General features: G+C 36.6%; 1 protein-coding gene across 1 annotated transcript; it reads right to left on the reverse strand.

Moving 5' to 3' along the window:
- Positions 1 to 2,279: 2,279 nt before the first annotated feature.
- Positions 2,280 to 10,571, reverse strand: OLFML1 (olfactomedin like 1). The gene is made up of 3 exons (XM_037402565.1): positions 10,310 to 10,571; positions 8,059 to 8,347; positions 2,280 to 4,717 (listed from the first exon to the last, which is right to left on the reverse strand). The coding sequence occupies exons 1-3, from the start codon at positions 10,433 to 10,435 to the stop codon at positions 3,939 to 3,941; spliced, it is 1,194 nt and encodes a 397-aa protein (XP_037258462.1). The 5' UTR covers positions 10,436 to 10,571; the 3' UTR covers positions 2,280 to 3,938.
- Between the last annotated feature and the right edge of the window lie 339 nt (positions 10,572 to 10,910).

Genomic DNA, 10,910 nt, shown 5'->3' on the forward strand with positions numbered 1-10,910 from the left:
CACATCTGGAAATGGAAGCTGTATGTATGTTTGGTTGGTTTTCTGTAACTGCACTTCTTGGATTTTATATTCCTTTTTCTGGGCTTAGGGTTCAATATAGTGCACGTATAATAAAAAAGTATTATCATATGCAATGCAAACCCATGTAAAGTTCAAATAAAGAGCCACAGATCCCGATTTTTGCCTTCAGGAGGAGCTATTTCTTCAGTATTAGAAGAGCTGTCTCAATGGTTTTGGTTCTGCAGTTTCTTTCCTAAGTTTCCATGCATGTCTTTGCAGCAGTGTCCTGTGACTGCTGACAAGCATACAGGCTGGGAAACAGCACACGGGGAAAAACATGCACTGTTACATAGCAGGATCACAGTAAGCATGTAATAGTTGCATTGCTTAGTGATAAACCCGTCTGTAATAAACATGTGTTTTTCTTATGTGGTGGCTGCTTGCATGAATGCTGAGGGGCTCTCATCCGCCAGATCCAGGCAGATAGAAAGGAAGAAGAAAAAGAGAAAGGAAGATTATTTTCTGAGAAAGAAGCATATCTCTGATGGGCACTGTAAAAATAAACCTAGTTATACTGGCATAATTGACACCATGCTCCCAGCATCAAATTCCCCTATACTAGTAAAGCAGTTGCTTATAGCACACAGTCCACAGATCCTTGGCATCCACAAAGTCCAGAAAAGAAAGCACACTGTTGTCAGAAAGCTTAAATTTATCGTACGGGTGTCAGTAAATCAGAGAGGGCTGAAAACCCTCCAGTCCATGATAATCCCAATTCCTTTAAGTGCAAATGGGACACAGTCCATGTAGATTATCCTGACCTGAGCCAGCTCTCTTCAGAAGAGCTGGCAGAAAGAGTGGCAGGTGTCGAAGATGAGGAGTATCTGTGCAATGAAACCTTGATATCTGATCTCAGTGGGGGAAGGGGCTGTCATGATTTAATGCAAGAAAAGGATGAGGTAACTGGCATCAGTGGAAAGGGACCTTTATTACAGCCAAAGCACTGAGGAGTGCTGCTGCTCTTGCAAGGATGACAGTCCTGCTGGCATAGTGGAGAGCACTGGATTCCACTCCGAAAGCTGCAGCAAAGCAGAAGAGTCAACCCAAGAGGACCTGTCTGTAGAGTCTGAAAATGAAAATGCAGCACAGAAGATGCAAAAAGCCAGTGATTCAGATGAAACAGACACATGGAGAAAGTGCAGCATGAAAGTACTGGAGTAATAGGGACAGCAGTAGATGTTATCTAGATGGTAAAAGTAGAGGTCATAAACTGTCACTCGTGTGTTTTTTGTTCTCAATGAAGACTTCTCTCCGTTCATCTCCTTGTACCTATTTCATTCCCATAGTAACAACCAATTTGACTTGGACTGAACTGGAAGTCAATGCCCTGTTTCATGCAGTCTTGTCATGGCTTACTATGGCATTGCCAGCAGTACTTTGTGCTTTCTTTTTGGAGACTGGTATCTTGGAGCAGATTATTCCGCTCAGATATTTGTGATTCTTTCTGATTCTGACCAAACAGCCCTTGTTTTTGCCTTTTTTCATCCCAGAGTTAAGTAAATGTCTCTTCTGACTTTCTCAAAAATATCTGTTTCTGTGCTGCCAGTCATGAAAATTAATCAAATCTGTATACATTTATAAAATTATCAGGAAGGTGAAGGAGAAATTATGCCTTCTTTCTCTTACCTGAATGTTAACTGATAGCAGAACAGACCATATTCACATGACTCTTTCTCAACTGTGCCGTTGCTGCTGTAAGCCTCAGAAACTGTTGTCACTACAATCCACAATATTCATATGCTCCCTCAACCCACAGCCCATTTTCCAACAAATCAATATCAGATTAACATCTGGGAATTCCAGCATTTCAAATGGTTTGATTGTTCATATACATTTTTGAAAGGAGAAGACTTGAAAATTTGCCCCTCCTTATAACTGAGCCCCAATTTTGAGATTTGTGATAACTTTGTTATTCTATTTTCTTGTTTGAATTTCTTTTGCATTTTGTACAATATGAAATAATCTAGTCAAGTTCATCCATACAAACACTTCTCCTTTTATCAAAAGTAGGCAGTACCTTTAATTAAATATGAAGTTTGGATTTCCAGAGCAGCAAGGTTCAGAGAGGACCCTGCCTGAACTTTTGAGGATTGCTCATTGAAATCTCTGTACAGAATAACATGGGCTTTCTCTGTTGTGTAATAGTGTGGCCTGTAGCATATTGCAAGAATGCCTTTTCTAAAGAGCAGACTCAACCCATATTTACATCAAAAGCCTTTATTTCTTAAGTAAATAAAACTACACATTCTTTTGCAGTAAAAGATCTCAAAGCATTCCAAAGGTGACTAATACCATTTTGTATTTCTGTGTTTGTAATTTTACACATGAGGAATAAAAGGCCAAATAGCTGAATGTGCCTTTAGACCCATGGTCACACAGGAGTTTAGTGCCAGCCCACCTTACTTTCAGCCTGCGGATGTCTTTAACTGTGCTTCCTATGGCTTCTGTAACACAGAATTAAGTGCTATAGTCATTAAGGCTGCTTAGAACAATGTAGTTTCTTTTCCTAAAAGCAGAGTAGCACTGTTGCAACTCAGTAGTCCATACACTCTTAGTTGTTTACTGGAACTCCTTTTTGAAATCATTCCCTGATGTTTGGCTGTTCTGTTGAAGCTATTTTTAAACAGAACAACAGCTCTTTCAGTGTAAAGAACAAAATGAGCTTTCTGTAAAATCAGCCGAGGACTGCTTTTCAAGCACCATTTTTTATTGGGGTGGTTGTTGTTGTTATTGAACTGAAATACAGCTGTCATTAAAATCCAAAAACTACAGCCAGTACCTTTATTTCACAAGTAAAAATGTCTAGAGTTTGTTTGGATTTTTAAAATACTTTTGAAACAAAAATACTTTTGTATTGGAGTTTATGTCGTACTCTCAAAACCACGACTGACCAGTGGCATGCCCTCGTTTATACTATTGTGCTCATCAGGGCTACCTTTTCTGTACAAGTATTTTGCTGGAGTTGGAGGATAGTATGAGAAAGAACCCACTATGAGCAATAGAAATAATTTGAAGTATTGAGAAAATGCCTTACAACTAGATACTGAAAGAAGACTAATAAGAAAGGAAACAGAGTGGTATGTAAAACATTCAAAAATAGTGTATGTTACAGAACAGATCATCTAGGAACATTTATTCTGACACACAAGCAGTGATACAGTGAAAAAAATTGAAAAGTGGCAAATTGAAGCTGATGAAATTGAATATTTAGCTGCAGCTAGTGTATTGGCAGGATCAAAATTGGACTGTACAGCTATATGGATAACAAAAATGCAGAAATTTCATGGAAACACTCTAGAAGTTCATTGATTAGGAATAGCCTTGATGTAATGTATAAGAAGTGTATGTTAAAAATAAACCATGTTTGTGAGGATGTATACTCATGTTTTGTGATATGATAAATCTCTCCTGTTAAAACTTTATAGATAATTTCTCTGGAGGTATGTGATTCTATAGTGCTTACAAGAAGGCTTCCTACAGTGAGCTTCAGTGTAGTGAAGGTTGTCAGATGATGTGTATTGGACAGTAAGGACTTCTGATTTGATTTCCATGGCACTGAAGCAGAATACATAGTTTTGATAGGAAGAGAACGTCAAAGATGGATATATTTTTTTTTAATTCACCGTAATCTTTAAGACTAATTTGTGTTTGTGTGTGGGGGGGTGTACACGTGTGGTATTTAGTCATCATGTAATTCATATTAATGGAGTCTTTACATATTCTTAATTGGACATTAGTTTAAGATCACTGGGGTGTGTAAGCCTAAATTTATGTAAAATAGATGAAAGTTGTAACAGATGGGAATAATGTAATTTTAATACACTTCAATGATCATATTGACATTTTACTACTAGCTTTTAAGTGTATTTGAAAAGCTGCTAAACTTTCTGCTTTGTGTGTAGCTTGTAAATGATCTGGGATCCATCACCCCAAGCAAGGAGTTGCTTTTCTTTAGGATTGTAATGTATAGTGGAATGGCTACCCTGACGTTTTGGAAAATGCAATACTGGGATTTCATGAGTATTTACAGCACCCAAAACATCATAAACACATTGAATGCGAGAAGTGCCTCCACTAGGATAGTTGTAGACAACATAGAGTGTGTTGCATGCCATGAAAGCTGCTTCGGCATCCTTGCTGTTGCATGATGTGTCCCAAGTGTGCTCTACTGCCATGGTTATGTGGTTGATTTTAGTAATTACGATGTTTCCTCCAGTCTCTGGTTCTGCATGGATTGCCCAGAGCCCTTGCTCATCAATGGCAAGATCTATTTTTGTAGATGGAGAAAGCTGATAGGCAGGAATCCTTCCAGCCCCTGGCAGCAGCATTTTGTCAATTATATTTCTTTTCTGAATATTGAATTTAATTATCTCATTTAAGGAGCCATATCTGTGATAGAACAGGAAACCCTGATATATGATGTGGCCAGTTCCTTCCCAGGGAAATGGCAAGGTGACTTTGCGAGCTTTTAGTGTGTGATTGCTTTCCATGAATGTCATGATATTTGCAAATTCAAAAATAACATTATTTACAGAACCATTTAATAAATAAATCTTTGTATGCTTTTTGCCAGGATCTTTCATCCAAGAGCCATGCTTATCTCCAGTCTTCTTAACTATCTTTAGGGACTTAATACCTGCAAGCATGTGGTCACAACCTGCAAGAAAACACCCGAAGAAAAAAAAATAATTAGAATATCTGTGAAAGTTTTAATTTTCTTTTTTTTTTTAATTACTTAGTTTCTTTTTAATCCAACTATAAGGCCAGGGTCAATGTATCAGTAAAGGTGTCAGCAGCATGGCTATGGTAAGTAGTGTTGAATCTGATTTTATATGATATATCCAGCATCTCCTGCTAAGGAAACTAAGTATCTTCAGTTACACATAGTGTGTTCTTTTCTGCTCTATTAGGCCAGTGTTATCCAAAAGGGATTCTGTTTGTGTACCTGAGAGGAGAGCAAGAGCACAGTTAGAGATTCTGTGGTTGTTCTTGTCAGTTCTTTTACAGGGTTGTAGTTTTTACTTCAGAGAAGTGGCTTCTGTTTTAGACCAGCACAATAAAATAACCAAATTTATTTCTTATTGAAGTCATACAAATTAATATCCATTTTCCTTATATGCCATGTGTATAGTATTTTTGTTTCAGAAATTCTTTTATCCTCTGTTAGCCTCTTTTTATTTGCATTTGTAATAAGAAGATTAATAAAATTAGAACATCATTATAGAAAGCCAAAACACTGAGTTATCTTCCCATTCCCCTTCCCAATACCTGCAGCACAAAGAACAAATATATAGATCACAGAATCAGGAATTCCCATACATTAAAGTGGTCTTTTAATGAACTGGTATGATGTCTGTGTTATCAATTCTTATGCTAGAAGCATGGCTGGTGAAATTACCTGGTTATTTACTTCACTGTAGGGATAAAACTGGCACCAGCGGAGAGCGAGTTATACTTTTGGCTTAAATTCATATTGTATGCACTTTGCACAGATGGATAAGACCAAAAAGCACCAAGTTTGTGAAGAATCAGGCATTTAGATGCCAAGATCTCTATCAAATACCATCCTTTCCAGGGGAAACTACTGCAAAGCATATTATCAAGCTTGATTACCAAAGGCACTCATAAATTACAACAGACACTATTTGAAACTTAAAGAATTGCCTTCAGTGAAGTGGAGCCATTTTAGTAAACAGAACAAACAAAGCCCTAAGGCAGGAAGTTCTGGCAGTAGATGAAATGGAGAAAGCAAAACCAGCCTCCCTATTTGGCCTGATATGAACCTATTGAAGTCAGTGGCAAGTTTCCAGTTGCCTGTAGAAAGCAACTTTTATGTCATTTCTGTGTACTGATACCCTCTAACCAAAGCATTTAGATAGTGCTGCTACAGCATGGATTTTTTTCTTAGAAGTTCTCATTCTGGATGCACCTTCCCTGAGCAAGCACAATAGCTTTCCCAAAAATAATGATTGTTGATTAGATAGATTCTAAAAACTTAAAACCTTTGAATCAAAATAGCTAGCCAGCCTTAGCAATATCTTGCTCTGCGATAGAAATAACTAGGTTACTATCTGAAATCTATGAATGGCATCTTTCTTCTTGAGAGAAGATTTTTAACTCTCCTGGGTTTTCATAACAGTTTGAAGGAAGACTGAGAAACTGAGACATTCACAGTGAGCAAAAAGTTTACCAAATTTTTTCCACATTCTCCACAATGATACCTTCAAAGCCCACTGTTTCTTATCATACCCCAATATATGTAAAGATAATTTCCTGTTTCCCACCCAAAGTAAGATGAGGTATCAAGCATTGGAATAGGCTGCCCAGGGAGGTGTTGAAATTACTATCCCTGGAGGTGTTTAAAAAAAATGTAGATGTGATGCTTAGGGTCACAGTATAGTGATGGACTTGGCAATCCTGGGTTAAAGGTTGGACTCGATGATCTAGTTTAAAGGTCTTTTCAAGCCTAAATGATTCTATGATTCTATCATTTACTGCATGTAAAAAAGGTGATTCTACTTGTTTTTTTCAAGTCTTTGTGAACTTGAACCAAAACCAGTAACAAAGCTGGACTTAAAAAAAGCATTTTTTGGCTAGAGTTTCAGATTGACTCAGGCAATATAATCATAACTTCTGGTTAACATATGATAGCATAGAAGCAGAGCTGCTATTTGCTAGAGTTGAGGGTCTTGCTGTCTTTTCGAAGTGCTGTAAAATCTACACAGGGATTAGTTTTGCTATCGACTTCAATGGGAAAAGTATCTGACTAGTATTGACTGAAGTGAGGTTGTTACAAACTGCTGCAATAAAATTTGAAGTAATAATTCCTAACAAGGGAAAATGGAAAGTAATTTTTTCCCATCTGAAACTCTGAGAAAGGTACAACTTTCGAAGTGTCCTTACCACAGTCAGTTTAAAAATCTTTGAATTTTTCTGCCTCTCAGAAAAAAATGCCTAAGGTTTAAAAAATCTATGTATGAAGAAAAAGAAATCTTGATATTCAGAGATGGTGGTGTAGGATTAGAGTTTAGAAACAGAATAGGTGATTGCTTCTGTTACCATCTGCCTTAATACTCTTGCTGGAAAAGTTCAAGAAACTAATTGCAAACTTATTTGTAAAATTAAATCAGTCTAATTCCGTTGAAGTTAGTGGAATTGTGTAATTGATGATGCTAAAGATCTTTCACCTGGCTTTTTAAAAAATGTCAGTTTATATTTCTTATTGTTTAGTTTTCATTTCTTACTAATTTTGAATGAAAAGGAACCATGTTATTTCAAATATATCTGCAATATGTAATTTACATCTATAACTCAGCTTTACCTTAAGAAAGATACTTACAAAACTTAAGTTGTTTTAAAAAAGTATAGATTGTGTATATATCCTTCATAGTAGGTACCTTAACATGTAATTTTCAAATCAGAACTGAGATTTGCTTGCAGCTAAGCCAATATGCTCCCTTGAAAAAGTACATGGAGGGGAGAGGGAGAGAAAGAAAAACAGAGGAGGACAGCAAAGCAGATGCAAATTGTAGGAATGAATTAAGACTTTTATTAACTCCTGAGTTCACTTTTGAGTTGAGGTTTTGACCCTTGCCCACTGCAAAAAACAAAGACCACCATTAATTCCTTGGTACAGCTGCAATACTCAGAAATGCACTGACATTTTTTCTGGGACTTTGGAAGAGCACACCTTCAGAGGCTTTCTATATTACAATAATAAGCAGCTTCCAAAGAATCAATTTGATAGGCAATAGAGTTTCTGCAAAATAAATGTTTGCATTATACTTTCTTCCCTTCCTCTCCTATACCTGTTTTGTAGGGTTTTTTTGTTTGGTTTGGTTTGGGTTTTGTAAGTCTGGTATTTACACAGCCAAAACATGCAATTATATGTGGCATTCACATAACTTGTGAAAATCTGTTATCCCTATGTCAGCATGCATGCATTGGCTAGGGGATGGCTTGTTCACATCAAAGTTCTGAAAAGTAAACTGTTCTTACTTGCATTAAGCATGAGTTTAAGTTTCTTTTTTTCTTCTGCTTCTTCAAATAGCTGCTGTTTCACCAGGTCTTCATGTACTTCTACACATGTATTAGAATCTGTGAGAGATCCAAAATAGTCAATGTCCCTTTGTGCTCGTTCAATTCTTCTTAGCAAATTCTCTACTTCACTTTTAATCTCAGCCTTATAATTGTTCAGTCCTGCCAGGCGTGACAGTGCCATCTTTGAAAAGTCTCGGAATTCTTCCACGTATTCCAGTATGTCTTGGTTGCATTTTTCCAGCCCCTTCTTGAGTTAGAACACAGGAAGAAAATACAGGGATATATGTGTATATTCTGTATAGATTACAAGCTCATTCACGATTACCTTAAACTGTACTGTTCTCTCCTTCCTGGTCCCCCTGCCCCCCATCTGTTTTAGACTGATAATCTGTTGCTGTATATCTATGTGAAGAGGACATATGAGACTGGCACTAGCATTCACAGTTCTGGACTAAAATACACGATTTTTTTCTTGATGTAATTACTGACAACCAGATGCTTTGTTTTGCTCCTAAAGAGGGGAAAGTGCTCTGGTGGAAGCAGCCAGAGATACTTAAGGGCACGTGATCTCTGATTACTTGTTTTCCAGAAACCTTTCAGAACTCCTCCTGTAGGATCATTGGTAAAGCTGTCCCAAATTTTTTTCTGCAGGAAATCTACAAATGTGAACATTTCACATAAATACACCTCTTCTGACCAAGACAGTATCTAGTGTGGCTATTTTTTATCCATTTAAAATGAATAATGGAAATACTGATATCCTGTGTTTGAGAAGGTGGTTTTTCGGTCAAATTGTTGGCTGTATTAAAAAAAAACCAAACCAACAAACAAACAGATGTTTCTTTATACCTAGATTCAAATTATTAACTCTTTTAAAGGTGGGAAAAGCAATTTCTATGTGTAATGCAGCCATTTCTGTAAAGATCATACAAAGAAACCCAACTGCTGCTTTGGTAGGATGAGGAAACCAAGCCAATATTTAAGCCCAAACACACAATTGTGATCTATCAACTGCTAGATTGGGTGTTCTGATTTGGTGCTTTGAGCATAGATTAAAGGTGTTTTATTTTAAGATGGTGTTTGACTAGGGGGTGCCTGAGTTTACTGAATAATTAGTGCAGTATGCATGTGTTCCGTGTAAACTTGATGGTGGAGGTTTGTTGGTTTGTTTTGCAAGGTTTTTATGTGTGGCCTTCCCCCCCAATTTATATGTGACCTTAAGTCCCCAGGAAGCTGTGTAATTATTTTCTATAAAACCTTTATTTTAAGTGTTTTCAAGTGTTCTTTTCAGTATCTGCCTCACCCTTTTCCCTGTTGTTTGTTTAGTGCCCCTTACACCAAGTGTCACAGGTGGAATTGCATCTTTTTTAATGGGTGCCAGATAAATGGAAATTACCATGTGAACTTTTTCCTATAAGGCTAAGAAAATTTAAATCTTGGTCTACACAATGGGAACAGAATACGAGGCTAATCCTTCAGTTCTTTCTGTGTTGTGAACAAGTGAGAGTTTCGTACAAAAAGGGAATGCAAGATCAAGCAAGTTAAACTTCTCTGAAAGTCAGCCAATGCAAGTCATGAGCCAAGGATATATTGATGATTTAAGATATACTATATATGATTACAGCATATCAATACTGAAAAGGTATTTGCATTGTTTTTTACTGCAGAAAAAGAAGCAGGTACTGGTACTTTTATACAATTAATTGAAAACAGATACTGTAATGGGGTTATTTCAACTCCTAGTTAAAATGCAGATACACTGCTATTTACACAAAGATGTCTTAAACTACTTTTCCAGGTAGATTCATTTCTATATAGGAAAAATACCTAATAAATTTCTATCTCCTTATTAATACTTCTACTGGTGGCAATATGGTTATATTACTCCCTAAGGTGGACTGCAACAGTCTTATAAACATGTGCATATTTAGCTAAATTTACTGATGTCATAAAAAATACAAGTGATAACAGACTAAAAATATTATGAAATTATATCCTGCATTAAATAACGATGTGGCAATTAGGAATCATTATAGTTAAAGGTTTAGCTACAGTTCTACTTATTTATTTGAAGAAGCTCAATATTTATCTTCCTGATGTTGTTTATCATACAAGCTGTTCTGTATTCACATACACAGAAAAAAATTCTTACATTTTCAAACCTCTTTGCAGTTAGGCAGTATTACAGAATGATACAGCTAGCACATACCTCTAAAGATAGGAAACGCCGGTCAATGTAGTTCATCAGTGCTGCATCTTGCATTATATATTGTGCTGCTCCCATGATGCTTGTGAGGAATGGAACTAATAAAAATTGAAGTTGCAAGACTACCATTGTTTCATAAATTTTGAAGCAAAATAGTAGTGAGTTAATTGTGTGTGAGTGTGTGTGGAGGACAATCCCAAATGCTACTGCCAGTCCAGGCTTAAATGAAATTTAACAGTTGTCTGATGCTGCGCTGAAATGTACTAAAAAGTTAAAAATACTGTGGCTACAAGTATTAAAAAGACTTAAAATGGCTGTTGCAGTTTATCATTAAAAAAATAAAGTTCTGGAAGAGGAACTGAATGTGTTTATTTCTAGAAGCCAGATGACTGTTTTCCAGTTTGTGATCCTATGATCAATTCCAGATGTTCCGTACTGAGTCACATAAAGCCTGTAGGCCAAATTTTATTAAATGGAAATAAAAATAATTTATTTTCCCTCCTTTCTCCTCCCATCTCCTTTCCCATGTGACCAACGCTGTCCAGTGTGTACTTGGTGTAAATCAGCAAAGATTCAAAGTCGGTGGATCCCTGGTCATTCTTTC

The sequence above is a fragment of the Falco rusticolus genome, chromosome 10 (assembly GCF_015220075.1).
Source record: "Falco rusticolus isolate bFalRus1 chromosome 10, bFalRus1.pri, whole genome shotgun sequence".
Classification (NCBI taxonomy): Eukaryota; Metazoa; Chordata; class Aves; order Falconiformes; family Falconidae; genus Falco; species Falco rusticolus.